The sequence below is a fragment of the Punica granatum genome, chromosome 1 (genome assembly GCF_007655135.1).
Source record: "Punica granatum isolate Tunisia-2019 chromosome 1, ASM765513v2, whole genome shotgun sequence".
Classification (NCBI taxonomy): domain Eukaryota; kingdom Viridiplantae; phylum Streptophyta; class Magnoliopsida; order Myrtales; family Lythraceae; genus Punica; species Punica granatum.
The window spans coordinates 40,871,500-40,891,947 of record NC_045127.1 but is presented as its reverse complement, the minus strand read 5'-3'; the positions used below and the strand labels follow the sequence as shown (position 1 = coordinate 40,891,947).

The window sequence follows — 20,448 nt, the reverse complement described above, 5'->3', positions numbered from 1 at the left end:
CTGCACGATAGGCGGTGGACTCTATGTCGAGTCCATATGTAAATTAAAAAGGAAAAAAAAGAAAAAAGAAAAAGTTCTTGTGTCCTCCCTCTCGCATTATCACCTTATGAAATAGACATTTCCCTCCCCATTTGCCTAGAATTGGAGGGACGATCATTTTGAATTATGGTGCAGCCAAACCAAGGAATGGATATTGCGTCAGAAATTGACTCGGAGTTGTGGTCATGATTCCATTCTACCAAACATGCCATAAATAATTCTAAAATAGCGTCTTATAATTTTCACATACAAATATACAATTAGGACTGCCCAAATTTTATCTACTTTTATATATAGATATTTTGCCACTTTATCTTAGAAAATGCAAAACTTCTTTGATTTTTTTGGGCGAAGAAACTTCTTTAATTAATCTTTTTCATATTAACCCTTCTTCAATCAATATACCCTTTAATTGATGGGAACAATAAGTAGATTAAGATAGAGTAAATTAACAATTTGGCCCTCCATAGATTGATATTCTATCAAATTTAACCTTAATTAATTTTTTACATCAATTTTGATCATGACCGACTAAATGTACATCAAATCGATCCTTCCGTCACTTTTCCGTTAAAAATTGGAAAGAAAACATTAAAAAATTATTTTATTTTTTAAATTCTTTAATGAAGTATTTTATGATTTTATATAATCCGATAAATTAAAAAACAAATCTGAAAAAAAAAATCTTCGGCAAAATGAGGATAGAGAGAAGAGGGATGGGAGGGAGTGGGCTTAAGGGGAGCTGCGCCAAAGAGCTCAGCCTCCTACTGCTTGAACTCGGCCTGGCCTAGGATTTGGGGGCCGTCGGGGAGGAGAGGATGAGGGCGAGTTCAGTGGAGGACGAGGCGGAGGGCCAAATCGATCTAGGAGCGAGAGGGCAGGGAGGGGACCTAGCGGTGGATGAGGGGGAGGGAGGAGGAGAGGAAGCGGTGAAGGTGGGCGGAAACGGTAAGGAGCTAGTAGGGGAAGATGCCGGGGAAGGCGTGCTGAGTGACGGAGAGGCAGTGGGCGAAGGCTGAGTGGCAAGCTAAGTTGAATTCCGGCGAGGCTGAGTTGATGTCAAGCTCGCCCTTCTGTTTGTCTATCTTTGTTCCGATTCTCCTTTTCTCCCCTTACCCTTTCTCATACTTTCCCGTTCCCAAAAAAGATCCTTAATCGAAAGGTTCCATCAAGCCGAGACGTAGTCAATTTCGCCCTCTCCTCCGATCAGTGGGTTGATTCAGCAGCCTACAGAGGAAGCGGACCTTCGGAGCTCCGTTCGTTGGAGAAAATATCAGGTGAGGAACAAATCTTGCCGACCTTTTGGTTTTCTCCTTTTACCTTTTCTTCTTTTTTCCTCCAGAATCGGTTGAGTTTTTGCTAGGGTTGACGTTTCCGGTTAAATTGTCGATATTTGATCGAATACCATGTCGTGGAATTTCTTTCTCCGTTCTTTGTTTTTCGTGATAATCGTTGCCGTTGTCGTCAGCTAGAAATGGAATCGAAGAGAGGAAAATCGCCAGAAGAGATTGTGACGATCATAATTAGAAATTCCTACTTGTGATGATTTTCTTGAATTTTGTCTTCTGGAATTTTTTTTTAAAAACATGTGAAACTCACTTGGTGCCACGTGGCACTGTTATGTACACGTCAACAATTTCGGTTAAAGTTAACAGAGATATTAATGGAAGGGGTCAATTGATGCACACTTAGGGTGCGTTTGTTTTTTGAAATTTTTTTAACTCAACTCAATTCAACTCCACTTATCTTCAATTCAACATCACAATCATTACTTTTTTTATTTTAATTTTTTTTAACCATTCAATTTAATTTTTAATATTAAATTCTCTCAACTCTTCATTACTTTTTCACAATTCAACAACACAATCATTACTTTCTCTCAATTATTTATTATTTTTTCACACTTTTTATCATAATTCAATAATACAATCATTACAAACCAATTAAAACTAAAACTCAACTCGACTCAACTTTAAATCTAAACGCACTTTTAATTTGTCAGGGTTCAATTTGATGTAAAAAAATTTTTGAGGTCGAATTTGATGTAACATCAATCTCTTGATGGCTAAATTGTTAATTCACTCATAGAGTTATAAATCTGATTTCATTTAAAAGACTTTTTTTTTTGTTTTTTAAAATTTCAAATTTATAGTATACCTTTTTATATAAATCAAAATCATTATTCTCAACTATTCATTACTTTTTCATAATTCAACGATCATTACTTAATCATTACTTTCTCTCAATTATTTATTATTTTTTCACACTTTTTATCATAATTCAACAATACAATTATTACAAATCAATTAAAACCAAAATTTAACTCGACTTAACTCTAAATCTAAACGCACACTTAATTTGTCAGGGTTCAATTTGATGTAAAAAATTTTTTGAGGTCGAATTTGATGTAACATCAATCTCTCGATGGCTAAATTGTTAATTCACTCATAGAGTTATAAATCTGATTTCATTTAAAAGACACTTTTTTTTGTTTTTTTAAATTTAAAATTTATAGTATACCTTTTTATATAAATCAAAATCTTTAATACTAGATCATTTACACATGGGTCTACAGATCTCCATGCATCATATTTTAGAGTTCAAATCTATTCCTTCAATAATTGCGTAAGATTTACCAACAATTTATATATTCTCAAATCCTGTTATATCCCAAATATAAAATTAAAATTTCATTCTAATTAATAGTCGAATCGCGCCGTTTTGACTCGGCAACGCGCTGGCCGTAGTACCTGGTTTTCATTTAAAATGGTCTGAGGGGTTTTAGTTCAGCTTTTCGTTTTTAGATTTGTTTCTTTTCTTTTCGTTGTTCACAGACCGGATTTATAACCGGTTCATATTGGTTCAGTGGGTTCATTTCAAATGACCCGGTTTTTTAGGGTTAAACCACGTGACAGCGGAGTGCCTCTCCCACATCCATCCTTCTTCCCTCCTTCCCACCCCGCCAGGCTCAAACCGCCATGAAAGCAACGCTCGCTGTCACTGTTTGTTTGTGAGGAAACTGCGACCCTTTCCCTTCTTCAGTGGCGACAGAAGCCCTTTCGATTCTCTAGCGGAGTCCGCAGTTGCAGACAGAGGAAGCTGAATGTCAATGGACAGCACCGAGAGGAGATTGGAAGTACGAGCCCTAACTGGCGAATCGATCACCGTCTCGATTTCGGTCGGCAAAACCGTTCGGGACCTCAAGCACTTGCTGGAGCAGACGTTCCCTCTCGCTGTCAAGTATCCCAACTTCAACCTCTATCACAAGGTACAAGTCTCCGTTCCTGTCTGTCTTTACTCGTTCTTTGTTTGTTTTCAATTTCCCACCGCAAATGTGCAGTTTGTTATGCCTTGTTGATCTCGCTGTAGAAGCTTAAGCTTGCCGAGAATGGTGTGATTTCCATCTGCATTGGTGTTTGGTAGCTAAGGAATGGCGAAGTTTATGATTTTTTATTTTCCTTTCATATTATGATGTTGAAAGTTTCTCATTTCTTTGGTGATTATATGCTCTTCTCTTCTTTCTTTTGGATGACTTATGCAACCGTATGCCGATAATTTACACTGTAGTAGCCTTTAAGTCAGATATAGAGGTGAAGACATTTGGTTTTTGAAGTGATGGTAGATTTGTATTTGGAAGACGACCACTTCTTTTCTAGTGGGGAAGATATAAACGCTTGCAGTTCAATTGTCTAATGACGAAAGGAAACATATTTCCTTGCTTGTGTTGGATTTTGTGTTGAAGTGGTTTGCCTCTTATCAGAAGGTTACAGTTCAATAACTGTCATTGCTTTCTTGTCAGATGTCTGCATAATTCCTTGTAGTGCTAAGTGCAACAGTTACATTATGGTTTTTGTCAGCACCCCATTTTGGCTCAACAGTTACATTTTGGTGTGAAAATATGACATCTGCTTTTGTTCTCCTGTTAATCTTCTCTTGGCTGAAAAAGGGGAAAGAAAAAGCCAGTTATTCTTCTTTTGACGCGAAAGTTTCAGTCAACCGAGTGCAAATACTCTGATTTAGTTAATTTATGTGTTTGAGGTGGCAACGTTACTTCATTAAGTCTTAATACCTTCTTCCAATTAGGGAACAAAGTTGAGCTTGCAGAACCAAATTAGCAGCTACTCCATCGAGCCAGGAGAAGTGATAGGCCTTTTTCCTGTTATCAAGAAGCAAACCGTGCAGACTGAGAAATCATGCGATCAGGATAATTCTGGCAACTTTACAAACCAAGCTCCGATCACTAAATTTGCGGACCTAGCATGGACTCACATGGTGCAAGAATTACGTGAAATGTCGAGTAACGATGGGGGACCCACTTCTAAATCGGATGGCACGAATTCCAATGATGGATGGGGATCGACAAATGAAGTTTCGGGGACTCGATCATCTGAAATGAAGCGTAAAAGAAGTACGGATAGTGAAACATCAAGAACTCCAGATGACCTAGTACTCAGTATACTAGAGCATTCGAGCAAACGAGTCCTTGATGAGGGGAATGCTGAGAGATTCGTGAAGGTTTTGGATCGAGTGAATTGCCTGCAAGATGCTTCCTCTCAGAGTTGTCTCTGTGTAAGTGGAGCTTGGTTACAGGCTGGTGGCCTTGGAGCAAGCGGGTCTGCCGGAAATCCATGCTGGTGCCCATCGTGGTTAAAGACAGTTATGAAAGTGCTTACTTTTTTAAACATCTATGCTGCATGTTTGCAGCTACGGCAGGAGATGATAACATTGAATGGTTTAGAGGAAGCACTTAATTGGATTGGTGAGGTTGGGATCCATTTTAATATGAAGGACATTGAGAATATATCTCTTCTTCTTCCAAAGGTAACCATGATTGTAGTGAGATTTTCTTTACACTGGTATTAAATTTTGGGATCATATTTATTAGTTCTACTGAATATGTATTTGATAAGCATCCTAGGCCAGCTATGAAAGAGAGTTTCATTGCTATTCTTGAGTGTAGCTCCCACAATACTGTCTGTGATACTATTTAATATTTTGGTTCGTCATGGTATTTGCCTTCTTTTCTTTACATGCCTTTCGGAAAAGCTGTCGTAATGGCAAGTTTTCTTCTAGGGCATGAGAAATCTGCTAGGACAATTATCTCTTCGCGTTAAGACACTAGTTAGTAATCCCCCATGATTCAGGTCATACTTATTCTTACTGCAAATGGAGTTCGGAGCTTTTTTTGACATAGCTATGTTGATTCTCGGTTCATTCTCCCTGGCATCTCTAGGTCATCTATTTTGTTGATTATAATGCGAAGAAGAAGAGGAAATATGGTGAAGCTATTGTCATAGTTAGGCTGTCACCTGAGGATAAAGATCGAGTTGAAGAAACTCCTACAATAGGTTTTGCTGCAAATTGGTGCTACTTATCTTTTCCTCACCTGAAATTCAGGCTGCAATTTTAATTATGATTTTTTTCTGGTCTCTTCTGTGTTCTGTAGCTGAAAAACAGGTTTCTCTCCCCAAACTCTTTTATGCAATGGAGAGGCGGGAAACAGCCTTCACAATGACTCTTAGGTCATTGACGGTATGTCAGAGACACTGAGTAGTTCGAGATTTTTTTTTTCCCCTAAATGGATGTTTGTGAGTTGCTGTTATTAGAGCTCTGCATAGATATGCTGGGTGAAGAACTTCAGGCATCGGTATAGTTCATATGTTGTTTATTGATTAATCGGTAATTTTTACTGGATGTTCATATTATTGGGGGAAAACTTGGCAGATTCACAAAAATGCTTATTTTGGTTGGATCAAGTAATGATTAAGTCACTGTACATATCAAAATCCCTGAGTGTTCTTCTTCCTTGAACATCCAAAACTTGCTGGGCTGCCTATTTAGCTAAAGAGTGCACTGCACTAAGACTTTAGCTGCCTTGGATAATCCCCACTCGAGACCTTTTTTTCCGCAGTTCAACTGACCTACTCATACCTTTATCTAAAAAGAAAAAAGGAAAATTAGATATTGCTTATAAAATGCCGAATTACATGCCATCTGGTTTTTGGTTTATTTTTTGTTTTTATTTGGCTGCTGATAGATGCGTTAGCTGCATGTAGTTTCTTTTTTAAGGTATTTAGAAGTTCAGTCAGGCTTGCAATACTAAGTTTTGGAAATTCATTTGCAGCGTAAACTTGCAAGTGATATGAGCAAATTCAATTTGGTCGAAGATGTGGTCAACTTTTTGAGGGAAAGAGATAATCCAGCAAAAAATGTCAAGGAAAGTGATCCAGCAGGAAGCAAGAGTGAAGTGAAGCTTCTGGGCAGAAGGAGGGATACTTCAGCTTCAAATTCAAGAAACAAAGTTAACAAACTGTGTCATGTAGGCATCCATTATCACATCTCTGTGTTTCTTTGCATATGGATGTCATTAAGAGTAAATGCCATCTCTACTGGATGTGCAATGAAATAAGTATATTTTATGATGGCATTCCAATGATTATTTTTCTAATGCAAAACATTTCAGTAATTCTGTCCATACATTCTGTAATTGTACATGTGACATGCTTTTGCCTTCTTGGTGCTATTTCAGAAAATATCTTTTGATTGATAAAATTGATGTACTATAATCATGTGTCAGCATATAAGTGAGGAAAAATTTCCCTTATTTTGCTAAAGTATCTCTTGGACAATCTTTTCTAGTCTTTATTTTGTTCTTAATGTGCAATATTCTATTATAATAGTGTATTCTTAGGAGACAAATGCATTGCTGCCAGAAGAAATGGTGGAACATCTCAGAAAGGGTATTGGCTCCCGAGGACAGGTATACATTCCTTTGAAATTCTCTTTATTGAGGGCAAAAAGGAAACTTTGAACTGTTGTCAGGCTTCAACAATGGTGGCAGAATAGTCTTAGTTGTGTTGAATTGTCAAGAAATCTATAACTTTCATGAAATTTATATTTTCTTATTACACATGTTTTCATGTTTCCAAGGGTAAATTCGTCCATTTATGGAAAGTACCTTTTTTTTTTCAATGACAAATTAATATGGCTTGATCCTTCTTTGCACATACATTTTACATTAGTATTTCAAAAGCAGGTATAATAAACAGTCTGCTGACTTATTCATAAATGGAGAGAAAAAGTCTGCTTTTCCTGTTCCAAATTTGTCTCTTGAAGCTTGTGAGCATTGTTGGTTTGGAAACTTCAGAAGTTTCTACGGCTTCAATGAAGTAGTACTGCTTCTGTGATTTGTGTTGAAATATTTGAAGGCTTCAAATTCAATTGAATGCTGGTGGTTGAATTATTTTACTTTAAAATGAATTTTATGTGCACCTTCATTATATCTTCTGACTCCCATTTTCCCTTGACTTTTAGCTTCATTCCCTGATCATCATTAATTCCATTTTCAAGTAATGGATAGATATTCCTTGTACCAATCCTTGCTTGGATGCCTCGACTCGGGTACATCTACTCAATTCTCTTGGTGTTCTTTTCTTTGAAAGCTTGAATTATTTGTTATGCAGATGGTGCATGTTCAGGAAATTGGTGGTCGGAGACCAAATTACATGGAGATTCCAAATGAATTATCAGATTACACAAAACAGACACTTGAACAAATTGGAGTCACTGAGTTGTACAGCCATCAGGTCAGAATTCTAATTTTATTACCTCTCTAAATTGATGTTTTGAAGGTTCCTCTGACAGTTTTGGTGCCCACAGGCAGAGTCAATACGAACTTCCCTTGCTCAGAAAAATGTTGCTGTGGCAACGATGACCTCAAGTGGGAAATCTCTGTGCTACAATGTGCCAGTTTTTGAAGAGCTATTCAAGGATTCATCCTCATGCGCTCTTTATATGTTTCCCACAAAGGTTTGCAGTTTCAGACTCAGAAAAGATGCATTCATCAACTTCTATAGTTGGATATTCATATGAAAATGCCTACCAAATAGATGTAAGTCAATTCCGCAAATGTCAACGAAACCCACTTGAAAGTGGTGCAATTAGGTGGATATAAAAGACACTATATCAATTAGACAAAGCAAAGAGAAGCAATGTTTAAAGAGGGTGGATTTCTTCAGTTTAAGCTTTTCCTACATGGGGGATTGAATCACAACATTACAAGAATATGCTTAGATGCATTAACATGTTGGACAAGCAGTATGCTTGGCTGAAAGTGGATGGCATCTTTCTAATTCGTGATTTTGGTGGTATTTTACATTTTAACCACTGGTTATTATGTTCTATAGGCCTTATCTCAAGATCAACTTAGGACTTTGAAGTATATGACAAACAATTTTGATGTTAGCTCATGCATCGGCATATATGATGGTGATACCCTTCAGGAGGAAAGGGCATGGCTGCGGGACAATGCTAGATTGGTAATTTACAATATTGGATTCCTGATAGTTAGCAATTTTTAATGTTCTTCGGATGAGGTTGTCCTAACCTTAGGCCTTAATGCCTGCCGTATTCTACACAGCTAATAACAAACCCAGACATGTTGCACAAATCGATATTGCCATACCATGGGAAGTTCATGCGTATTTTATCAAATCTGAGGTACTAGATATATACCTCATCTTTTGGTCGTTTTGATTAAGGTTGATTTGATTCTCTAGGTTTTAGGTTTGATGGTTTTTCTATGTTGGAAGCTGATGTCTTATTTATTGATTAGATTTGTAGTCATTGACGAATCTCATTCGTACAAAGGAGCATTTGGTTGTCATACTGCTCTTATATTAAGGAGACTCCGTCGGCTCTGTTCCCATGGTAATAGTGTGTATACATTTGGCACAAGATGAAATATTCTTTGTATATTAAAGTATGTTCTGTTAAGAATAATTATCTTTTGGTTTTACATGTAGTTTATGGCAGTGATCCTAAATTTATATTTTCTACCGCAACTTCGGCAAACCCCCTTCAGCATTCTATGGTAAAAGTTCTCTAGAAGTCATTTTGTTATATGCAATTTCACTTTAGTATATATTATACCAAGAGTTCTGTGGGAAGTAGTGGATTCCCTAATTTATTGTAATTCTTGATGTCAATAGATCAGTTGCCTCAGTCTATATCTCAATAGATATTTATTATTTGCTCAGCTGGCTTTTGTAAAACTCTATATTGTTGGAATAATCAACTTAAAATGGGCCATGGGGCATTTGAGTGAAAATCAATCCTGAAGTACAGGGCCCCCCCCCCCCCCCCCCAACAGAAAGAGCTATTAGATTATTAACACTATTGGTACCTTTTCGACAGTTTGGAGTTTTTTTCTTTTTTCCCGTATTCAATCATGCTAGTTATAGATTGTAATATTTATATGCAGGTTGCTTGATTATGACCTATTGTTTCTTCAGGAACTTGCTAATCTATCAACATTGGAGCTGATTCAGAATGATGGAAGTCCCGCTTCTCAAAAGCTTTTTGTCCTCTGGAATTCATCTTTGCAACCGAAAACTGTGGGTAGCTCATTTTAGAATTTAGAAGTTCTGCAGATAATTGAAATTCTTGCTTGCTGAGTTTGGTGGAATACAGGTGCTAGATCGAAGAGAAAGGGAAGCTGATGCTTGCAAATTAACTGATAGGGGACCAAGGTAAGATTCCCTAGGGACTTGAAACATGAAAAAGAAGTGGCTCATAAGTTTGTTAGTTATAAAAATGAAGCATTGTTGAGTCAGTGTGTTAGCCTGCTTTATTCATGTAGGAAAGTTAAATGAGTGTCCTTTTATGTTGAAAAAGCATATGCCACATCCAGCTTTGGGTTGGCGAATATATCACGTATTTATTAGTTTTCATCAAAATTTGTGGTGAAGAAATACAATAATGTGCATCATAAGGAGACCGTATACAGTAACCTGCTTAATTTTATCATTGTTAATTCTTTGATTACATAAGAACTTGTTTATTTATAGGCATAGAGAATATCCTATTTCCTATTTGCCACTATCGTATTAACAGCTCTAATGGATGCATGTAGTGAGGACATCTATTTTCCAGCTTTTTGGAACATTAAACAGAGAACTGATTTCATAAACTTGTATGAGGAAATGTTCTTGAGAAGACTGTTTACATTTATGTGCATTTTGCAGAGAACTGCTTTCATAGAAATTGCTGATGGGAAGTATTTTAGTCCTAAACCTTTGCCACGTTTTCTCATTTCATCATATGCAATGTCCTCTCTTCCCACCCCCACTTAAATTGTTTTGATTTTTCCTTTCTTCTGATTATAATTCAATTAAGATCTGATTTATGCATAGATTTAAAATAGTAGTAACGAAGTTGATTCTTATTAATTGAAATAAAACTCTTATGAATGGTTAATAATATGAAGAACTGGCTTCAGTTCCTAGTAACTGTCTGTCACAGCCACCACCAATGGCAAAATCTCTGACAAGGTTTGATCTGTATGAATATGACTAGGTAAGATCATCTCCAAATATAATGTGGCTGATAATACTTGTTGGCATTCAAAATGTAAATGTGTGTGAGTGGAGAAAATGAGAAAATGAAAGACCAAGCAGCTCCATCAAATCCACCCTTCCACCCACCCTACATCCAGTATAACTGAATCCCCATTACTACTCCAACGTTCACCAATAACCAATTCTTGTTCACACTCTCAAGGTCCTCAGTAGTATTTTCTCACCTCCTAAGAAAAAAACTTCAACGAATTAGCAGTCAACTCAGTAAATCGGAAACGATTATGCTTTTTCTGGATGTTTGATTTGGAAAGGCATCATTCCACATGATCAACTTCTTAATTACACTGCTGGAGAGTGTTCCTGAGAAGTCCTTAGACAAGTTTGGAGCTTTCCATTCCATAGGCATAAGATGGCTTCAATGGAGGACAGGAAAGTAAATAATAGTGAAATAATTATGACGAGGTTGTGATTTGGGGAGAGATATGTGGGTTTCTCAGGTGCCGAGATCGTGTCTGACTGCCCAGACATGGACAAAACTGACCTTAACTGGTTGATAAAGGTTGGTCTGACAGCAGCATAGGGTGGCTACCTGTTCTTGTCAGATCATAATAATTCTTCTCATATTATGAATTGAAGTAAAAGGCACTTCTCCCTTTAATATTATTATTCTTCTAATATTATGTTTAGAATTAAAAGAGAAAAAAGAGTTGAATGTCCAGATGTAATGAGAAAGATGATGAAGGGCTAGGACTGAGACGGCACTTTTCCCTTTGCTGATGGCTAAAGCTCATGTTGGTTATATATGAACAGGGTATATGCTAGGAGATGTATAACTCTAATTACTAAATGTATGACTCTGATGTGAATTTGTGTAATGGGTGGGAGTATATAAATAAAGAAACGCAAAACCGGGCTGGCATCTTTAAGAATCAATTTGGCATGGAAGCAATAATTATGAGGCACTTGATGGATTATGTGTTGTGATTTGGGCTTAAACATGATTCTTGAAGTGTATGAGAATCTGGAGTTTATATTACAGCATACTAGCTTCCTAATTTAATTACTAATATGGGTGGTGCTTTACAAAATTGATTGGTTGCAATTAGCAAAAACTTGAAAAAAAGGAGATTTTTCAATTTAGCATCTAATTATCATCGAAATATATAATCTCCATTTTTACTTCCTTTCTCTGGTGAGGTCTGTTTACTAACTTTAAGCGTAGATCATTAGATGATAGGCCGACTCTTTGCCCACATCTGCAGTCCCATTTGGGAAGTTTCATGCCTCTTTGCTGAAATGGTTCAACATGGACTACGATGCATCGCATTTTGCACATCACGCAAACTTTGCGAACTTGTTTTGTTATACACGTAAGTCCTATAGTTTCTTGATTATTTAGTAATCTTCCTTGTGGCCTCTCTGTGTTATAAATCTGTTGACTCAGAAATTTATTTTATTGCCTTTAATTATGTAGGCAGGAAATTCTTCATGAAACAGCACCCCACTTGGTTGATTCCATAACTTCCTACCGCGCAGGATATGCCCCGGAGGTCATAATGTTTGGTAGCTTTTATTTTTTCGACTGAACTGTGCTACTAGTAGATTGCAGTTGAGGTAAAATTTTTATGTAGCTTAGACTCTATCGCGACCTAATCACAATACTTGCCTAGATTTAAACAGAATATGTTGACATGAAATCTGGAAAGTCACCAATATCTTGGTCATCTGACCAAGGAGCATCACGTTGGCTTTGAGTCTCGGTCCACAGTGGAAGGCTCCGCACCTGAGCCTCGTTAGACTCAGACAATTATCTCCAAAGACAGTGGTGAAGTAGTGGCCCCCATGTCCTCAAATGACTGCTAGTACTATGGGTATTTGGATTTTACTGATGCTTGGGTTTAAGTATCTCAAAACTACACCATCGGCATAGTAGCCTAAATTACTAGCCAACATTCTCCAAACCTCCAGATCCGCAGTTCGCATCATAAAATAAGTTGGTAAAGCCTGATTCTGGCCGGCTGTAAGTGTTATGATGTCCATGCAGTTTGTAGGGTTATAGATCTTGCAGGCTGTCTTGTGGGCCAAGTAGCTAAAGCTCAAGGTTAGTTTCTAAAGCATTTAGGAGGCACTTATAGTGATGGCTAGAGGTGTAACTATAGTGGGATTAGTATCCAAAATTTTTCTCATGAAGAATTTTCATGTGTCTTTCCTTGCCTGTGTAGTTGCTTGACTATAGTTTGCAGTAGCTCTTTATACTGTGTCGTTCAGCACCTAATTTTATTAACCCTTTTCTTTATAAAGCACAGATATTATAAATATTTTTGGCTAGTTAGCTTACTCATTTTTTGTATGGGTTAATTAATGTATAATAGATCAGAAGAACGGTAGAGAGTGATTTTTTTGGGGGGAAGCTTCGAGGACTTGCTGCTACTAATGCCCTTGAGTTGGGTATTGATGTTGGACATCTTGATGTCACTCTGCATTTAGGCTTCCCTGGCAGCATTGCTAGGTAAGATACTCGGTTTTTAGAAATCCTTTTCTTGCAAGCAAGCCTTTGTTTGGTTGGGTATTTGGACTTGCTCTTGTTCACTGTTTTTACGTTTTTATCCTTAGCTTGTGGCAACAAGCAGGAAGGTCTGGAAGAAGAGAAAAACCGTCTCTTGCAGTGTATGTAGCATTTGATGGCGCGCTCGACCAGTACTTTATGAAGTATCCTGAGAAACTCTTTAGGAGTCCAATCGAGTGCTGTAATATTGATTCTCAAAATCCGCAGGTTCTTGGCCTATAGATCTGAGATTGCCTAAAAATTATGAATTTTGATTATTTTAACTGATGCCTTTGCATTCTAGGTGCTTGAGCAACATTTAGTCTGTGCTGCTCTTGAACACCCACTGAGTTTGCACCATGATGAGAAGTTCTTTGGCAGTGGTATAAGCAGAGCTGTTGAGGCTCTAAGAAATAGAGGATACTTGAGTTTTGATAGATCTCTTGATTCTTCAGCTAGAATATGGAATTACATTGGACATGAGGTATGGATTGTTATTCTCATTGAACAGTCTCTACACTTTATTTAAATGGTTTTCATGTAAACATCGATGTGGATCTGTCCAAGCGGACAAATATCTTACACTTTTTGTACTATTCTTTTATTTTAGAAAAAGCCTTCAGATATTGTGAACATTCGAGCGATAGAGACTGAGGCATACCAAGTAATAGACACCCAGACAAACGAAATCCTTGAGAAAATTGAGGAGAGCAAGGCTTTCTTTCAGGTAAAAGCTCCTGAAGTGTTGCATATTATCTACAGGCGTTTTAAGTGTTCTGATCTGACTTTGCTCTAATTATAATGGAAATTATCAAACTGAGTGCTTAGCAGCTTCATAGTTGGGTAGTGTCAGTGTATCTTACATCTTTCATCACGGGGCATGAAACTTAAAATTGCTCCAGGTGCATGAGGGTGCTGTATACATGCGGCAAGGCAAGACTTATCTGGTAAAAGACTTGGATCTGTCCCGTAAAATTGCTTGGTGCCAGGAGGCTGATTTGAAGTACTATACGAAAACGCGAGATTACACAGATGTTCAGGTCATTGGTGGAGATATGGTAGATAACATCCTTTCTTGGCCCTTCACCTCTCTTCTGAAAATGGCAAGAGATATATCATCATCAATCGTGGCTTAGTTGATTAAGCATATTTGCTTGCAGAGCATCATGCATCATATTTTTGAAGCATTTGTTTATATATCTGAATTATGATAGAAATACTCAATAGCTGTTTGTGTCTCTGCTGTTTAGGCTTATCCAGCTGCTATGCCCCGTATTCCACAAACTAATGCTGAAGGGCACATGGTCCCGGAATCAACTGCTCAAGCGAATACCTGTAAAGTAGTAACAACTTGGTTTGGGTTTCGTCGCATAAGCAGAGGCAGCAATCAAGTTTTAGACACAGTTGAACTGTCACTTCCGAGATATTCCTATGAGTCGCAGGTTTGCCTTGGTTGGACTAGTGATACTAATTGAGTTCTTCTTAATAACTGATTTCGGTTTCTGCATTATAGTGGTGAATGTTCTGTTGTGCATATGAGCAGGCTGTTTGGATCCAAGTTCCTCAAGCTTGCAAAGAAGCAGTTGAGAGGAGGAACTTTTCCTTTCGCGCGGGCTTGCATGCTGCTTCCCATGCTCTTCTCAATGTGGTGCCTCTGTAAGTATCTAACACTAGCCTTTTCATAATATGGAATTTTCATGTGTTCAGATAAAATGCTAGTCACAAAAGGGCTGCTGTTGACTCCACTGGCATCAGCAATGGGGGATGTTAGTGAGGTTGGACCAGTGGATGATACAGATCCAAACCGATCATAGTGGCTCCAAGTAGGGTCGACCCAGATTGCATTGACCCCTGTTTAATTTAAACCAAACCCAGGAAAAATCCAGGTCCACACGGCCTAGGTTGACCCTCCTTGGTCAAAAACAATTGCCAGCACCAGGGAAGGTCAAAGGAGATCCAATGAACTTCGACAAATTGTGGCCAAAAAGAGAAAAGTTTCGACAAATTCAGATTAAATCCAATCTGGATGAACTCTCGACAGATCTCGCAACAGACTTTGTATATGCTCCTCATTGGTTGGATTCTTCTCTGCAAACTTGCTGGAAAATCCAGCATGGCTTTCAAGGAGACCAACCATAAGACAAGGGAGCGGGTCTGAATCTCTTGATCTTCCTTTGGATAAATTATAGAAGTAGAATGTGGTAACTTTATCTATTGCTAATGCTTCTAGGAAAGGATGACCATTGCAAAATGTGTAAAGCGTCCAACTGAGCATAGGATTTCACTAAGAAAGAGAGTAGTTTTCTCTTTTGCTTCGCAATGATGGCAATACAATGGGGTGAACGCGCTTTTGATTCTTTCCTCAAAGTTGCACTATCTCTTCCGTAGAAGGGCTGAATGTTTGTGGGTTTACTTTGTTTGATAACAAAATATAACTTAATTTAACTTAACTTATCTTTACTTTCGCTCAATTCAACAACACAATCATTACTTTTTTTTATCTTTTTCTTCAAATTCTCTCTCATACTTTTTATTGTCTATTATTTAAATTAATTTTTTAATACTAAATCTCTCAATTATTCAACACTTTTTCTTCAATTTCAACATTTATTCCTCAATTCAATAACATAATAATTATTTTTTTATCTTCTTCAAATTCTTTCACATATTTTTTTCAATTGCTTTTGTGTTCATCTTCTCAAATCAAACTAAATCAAATTAAATCAAACTTAACGTAAGTTTGATTTAATTTGATTTAGTTTGATTTGAGGGGATAAAGACAAAAGAGGTAGTGAAAAAAGTAATGATTATAATGTTGAATTGAGGAAAAAAGTGTTAAATAATGATAGAATTTAGTTTTAAAATTTTTATTGTAATAATAGATAAGGAAAATTATGAGAGAATTTGAAGAAAAAGATAGAAAAGTAATAATTATGTTGTTGAATTAAGGGAAAAGCAAAGTTAAGTTTGATTTGATAAACAAACAAATTATTAATTTCGTTGCCAAACGCAATGAAGTCCTACTTAGTGTTTCTTTCTTCCTCCCTTGTAGATGCATAATCTGCAATTCCTCTGACCTGGCCCCAGAGTGCTCGAACCCATATGATACGCGCTCTTTTTCATCACGTATTCTCATTTACGACAGACATCCTGGAGGAACTGGTGTTTCATTGCAGGTAGAAACACATACTTTGTCTTAGTATGCTTTTGAATCCTGCCCAGGGCTCTCTAGATGTATGTTGTCGGAATTGTGAGTGACCTGTTTTTTGAACTAATAGCAGACAGTTCTTCCTTTGTTAATCCAAACTATTGATTATGTTGATTTAATACAGGTTAGGCCCTATTTTGTCGAGCTACTGGTTGCTGCCCTTGAAGTTATTTCCTCCTGTGCTTGCTTGGGAGACATGGGTTGCCCTAAATGCATTCAGGTCTGCATCGAAAAGAAACACCATGGACTCTCTCTTCCTGTTACCTTTATGTTCGCAGAAGTAGGTATTAATCGATGTTCTTGATTGATGCAGTGTCTAGCTTGTCATGAATCTAACGAAGATCTCCATAAAGATGCCGCTATTATTATCATCAAGGTTCTAATTTAGCCGTATCCAAATTTGTCACTCAAACCTCTTATATCAGGTTTTTTACAGAATTGTTATTTTCCTTCAGGGAGTTTTGGATGCAGAAAAATCTCATTGCCGGGACATTGAGAACTTCATGCATGCAAGAGAATCACAAGCTGAATCAAGAAATCAAGCTGTGGTATGACATACATAAGTCAGATGATGCACCAAGGGCCAGTTCCACATCGATCTGCTGAATGTTTTGTAATGTAAATTTTATTGAACGTTCTTTTAATGAAGTAACGTAATCATATAAATCCTCTGTGTGTCGTTGTACATCGGTTGGGCGAATCCGTAGATCACATTCTCAGGGACTGCTGCTTCATTACCGGGACATTGAGAACTTCATGCATGCAAGAGAATTACAAGCTGAATCAAGAAATCAAGCTGTGGAATGACATACATAAATCAGATGATGCACCAAGGGCCAGTTCCATATCGGTCTGCTGAATGTTTTGTAATGTAAGTTTTATTGAACGTTCTTTTAATGAAGTAACGTAATCATATAAATCCTCTGTGTGCTGTTGTACATCGGTTGGGCGAATCCGTAGATCACATTCTCAGGGACTGCTGCTTACTTGTACGAGATTTTCAGGGTAACATAAAGACTGGATTCAGTTCTATTGTTCTTCAACAAGCATAATGAATATTGAAAATTTTTGGGGCATCATCTTTCTCATTGCCATTTGGACTCCTTGGACAAACAGAAACTCCGTCATCTTCTCCCTAAAATCTCATGGAGATCTGGTAACTTTTCATTCCAAAGTTAGGAAGAAGCGGATAGCAGAACGAAGGAAAGGTGATTTCAAGGAAAGGTGTTTCAGGGAATCTTTCTTTGTTATTCTATTTTATGCTAGAAAGGCGTTTTTAACAAACTCTATGAGTATATTACAGCGTGGCTTTAACAAAATTATCTAACTCCAGAATACAATGCTCATGAGAAGTTGTAACTGCAAACACGACACTTCCTCACGAGGACACAACCCATAGATGAATATAGAAAATGAAATAACAAAGGATCTTAATATTCTTTCTCATATATCAAAATTCTTGTGTAATCTTAGTTTATGAAGCAAATAATTTGTAAAGAACGACACAATCATCTATATATATCTATAGAGCGTGACCCGCACAATACGAGGAAATAAAAGTAATTTTAATTTCAAAATTAAATTAACACATGCGAAATATTATCAAACGATACATATATTAACCTTGTCAAAATTATGATTTTAAAAAGTTAATAGAAAAGAATGATATATTATTGTCGTTGAGAGGAAACATGTTAAAGAGAGGATAAAGAGAATCCTGGAAGGAGTTGAGAGTTAGTTATAAAAAAAAGTTGAAATTACATATAATTACCCCTTAACTTTCATTCATTTAGTGTTTGTCAATTAATCTTATTATTTTTTTATGGGTAATTTTGGAAAAGGAAAGTTAGGCAAACTAAGTGCCTTCTCCAATTTGTAGTAAAAGATTACTAATATAATAATAAAATGAGTTTATAACCTAAAAAATCACGTACTATTGACAAATTCCCTAATCTAGCACGTACTTTAAAAATTTTCTAAAAAAGCACAACGTTTCAAAATTGTTTCACATCTAGCATGCTGTTACCTTTCCGTCCATCCTTTGCCGTTAATTGCTTACGCGGTCGTTAATTTTGACTAGGTAGCCATTAATTGCCACGTGTAATCATTGGCAGGTTTTTTCCCCTTCAATTCTTCCTCTTTTTTTCCTCCTCCCCTACTCTTCCTTTCCGATTGACCACCACCGCCAGTAGCTCACACACAAGCTCCGGTGGTGGCAGCCCGACCTCGAGCTTCTTCTCTATGGCTCAGCCTCGTTCTCCAGAGCTCTTGGTTCTCCCGTCGACTTCCTCCATCCTGACGAGCTAAATCCTGCTTTCTCGATTATCTATTTTCTCCCTCTGTCAACCTATGTCTCTTTGCTTGCTTCAGAGTGACTCCCGCGCTTCACCTTCTTGTTGGAAGGTTATCGACAGCTCCTACACATCACCTACCCATCTTCGCTCCTTATGTTGAAGCCTCCATCGCCATCACCATCACCATCTCCATCTCTTCATTATCTCCATCATACTCTCTTCCATCACCATGCTTCCATCTCCATCACTCTCTGCCCTTGCTTCTATCTCCTTCACTCTCTTTCTATCGACTCCCTTTTACAACACACTCAGACATGCACACATGCCCTCTTCACCTCCATCACTCCTTGTCTTCTTCGATCACCATCCATCTCCATCACCCCGTTTATCTCTTCTCCACAACACACACACAGACACCTCCTCTTCTTCTCCCTTCCTCTTGGCTCCGACATCACCACAGCCTTCCCCCATTTCTCGGCCATGTCCACGTCCTCAATCATTACCTTCCCTCCCGACTTCTCCTTCCTCTATCTCTCTTAACACCCACAGATCGTTCCTTCCTCCAAAACCTTCTCCATCCCCTCCACAACCTTCCATATTTCATCCACATCCTCCTACATATGTTTCCTTACATCACCACCACTCCACCAACTTCCTCTTTCCTCTATCATCCTTTCAGCCGTTTCATTCCCTCCTCACAGCCTTCCTCAGCTCACGACCTCCACCTCAGCCTCCTCCAGGGTCCACGAGCTTCAGCTCTGCTCCCTGCTGGTGTGCTGCTGTACTGCTTACCGTAGCTCCTTCTCGAGCTCCCTGAGTTCCATTGCTGCTACCCAACTCGTTCCCTTATGAGTTGTCGCTACTCCTCGTGCCCTGATGAAACCCAGCCTCCCTTGTCCTCCGACTCAAGAATAGAAATTCATCGACGAGGAAGAACACGGAAGAGGAAGAAGAATAGTGGAAGAGGAAGAGAAAAAGAAAAATGGCCCCGCCACTAGGTTTTTCATGGCCATACACATGGCAAGTCAAATGGGAGTGTTACATGTGGCAATTAATGGCCACCTAGTTAAAATTAGCAATTGACGGCGAATGATGGACGGAAGGTGACGGCGTGCTAGATGTGGGACAATTTTGAAACGATTGTGCTTTTTTAGAAAATTTTTAAAGTACGTACTAGATTAGAGAATTTATTAATAGTGTGTGCATTTTTAGATTATAAACCCTAATAAAATTCCTGAAGTTGTAATCGTTGTGTGAATAATCCTAACTTATTCGTCCAAAAAAGTACAAATTGCACAACTGGTCCCCGCAAGAAATTCGCATAAATTTCAAAAAAGCCCCCTTCCCTTCCCCCCGCGATCAGGTTCCTTCCGCTCTCCACCACTTATCACATCTCCTTCTACTGCCCTTCCCCACCCAACCGCTTCTCCAAAACCTCCCCCATCCCGTTTCGAATCAGACCTTTCTTCCGCCTCCGCTTCCGGCTGGCCGCTGCTATCCATCCCCTCCCACCTCCCTCCGATGGACAGTCGTAATCTTTTCGTAATATTATTTTACCCTGCCATGAACCTGTAGGAGAGGGATGAATGTTGAAATGCGGATAAATGGGTTCTATGACCACTCAAAGTCAAGTCCTACCATTGATTACTGATGAAACTGCTTCTCTAAGCTGGTCCATTTACGAAAAAATGCAGCTTTACCTGAAAAATGCCAAAATTCTTTTTGAGACTGCGAAATAATACAGTAACATTGTACGGATCTTTCAAAGTATGACTCTTTAAGCTGTTTAGTTTCATCTGCAGTTTCGGGCCATAAATCTGTGGTTTCTCATTTTAAGACTTTTGTTGTCGGAGCAGAGGATATACTTTTGGTATGAATAGCAGCGCTATATCACGTAAAATATCACGTAATTCTCATCCACTGGATGGTAATTTGCAGGGGTAAAATTCTTAAATATGTCCAATAACGAAAAGCAAAGATACTTATTATGTTACGGTTGTTTGA

General features: G+C 38.0%; 1 protein-coding gene across 6 annotated transcripts; it reads left to right on the top strand.

The window, feature by feature from the left end:
* Positions 1–748: 748 nt before the first annotated feature.
* On the top strand, positions 749–17,226 carry LOC116192305 (uncharacterized ATP-dependent helicase YprA). 6 transcript variants are annotated; one of them, XR_004154044.1, is made up of 28 exons: positions 750–1,316; positions 2,906–3,307; positions 4,123–4,860; positions 5,273–5,387; positions 5,486–5,571; positions 6,164–6,358; positions 6,731–6,799; positions 7,503–7,625; positions 7,699–7,848; positions 8,226–8,357; positions 8,459–8,538; positions 8,654–8,748; positions 8,844–8,911; positions 9,333–9,434; positions 9,511–9,569; positions 11,660–11,767; positions 11,872–11,947; positions 12,770–12,906; positions 13,011–13,170; positions 13,247–13,426; positions 13,553–13,669; positions 13,845–14,000; positions 14,193–14,384; positions 14,486–14,598; positions 15,995–16,118; positions 16,280–16,370; positions 16,464–16,526; positions 16,606–16,668. XR_004154044.1 is itself a non-coding variant. In XM_031520826.1 (28 exons), the coding sequence occupies exons 2-28, from the start codon at positions 3,143–3,145 to the stop codon at positions 16,702–16,704; spliced, it is 3,789 nt and encodes a 1,262-aa protein (XP_031376686.1). In that variant the 5' UTR covers positions 751–1,316; positions 2,906–3,142; the 3' UTR covers positions 16,705–17,226. The 6 variants fall into 6 exon arrangements, 4 of the variants coding, with proteins under 4 accessions (XP_031376687.1, XP_031376686.1, XP_031376685.1 ...); XM_031520826.1 differs by having other exon boundaries at positions 751–1,316; positions 4,132–4,860; positions 16,275–16,370; positions 16,606–17,226; XM_031520825.1 differs by having other exon boundaries at positions 752–1,316; positions 2,937–3,307; positions 16,275–16,370; positions 16,606–17,226.
* Positions 17,227–20,448: the final 3,222 nt, after the last annotated feature.

Coding starts and splice junctions, on each gene's coding strand:
- LOC116192305 (XM_031520825.1), top strand. CDS start 3,143: ATGTCAATGGACAGCACCGAGAGGAGATTGGAAGTACGAGCCCTAACT. Junction 3,308..4,122: donor ACTTCAACCTCTATCACAAG/GTACAAGTCTCC, acceptor TCTTCCAATTAG/GGAACAAAGTTGAGCTTGCA. Junction 16,371..16,463: donor GTTGCCCTAAATGCATTCAG/GTCTGCATCGAA, acceptor TGATTGATGCAG/TGTCTAGCTTGTCATGAATC.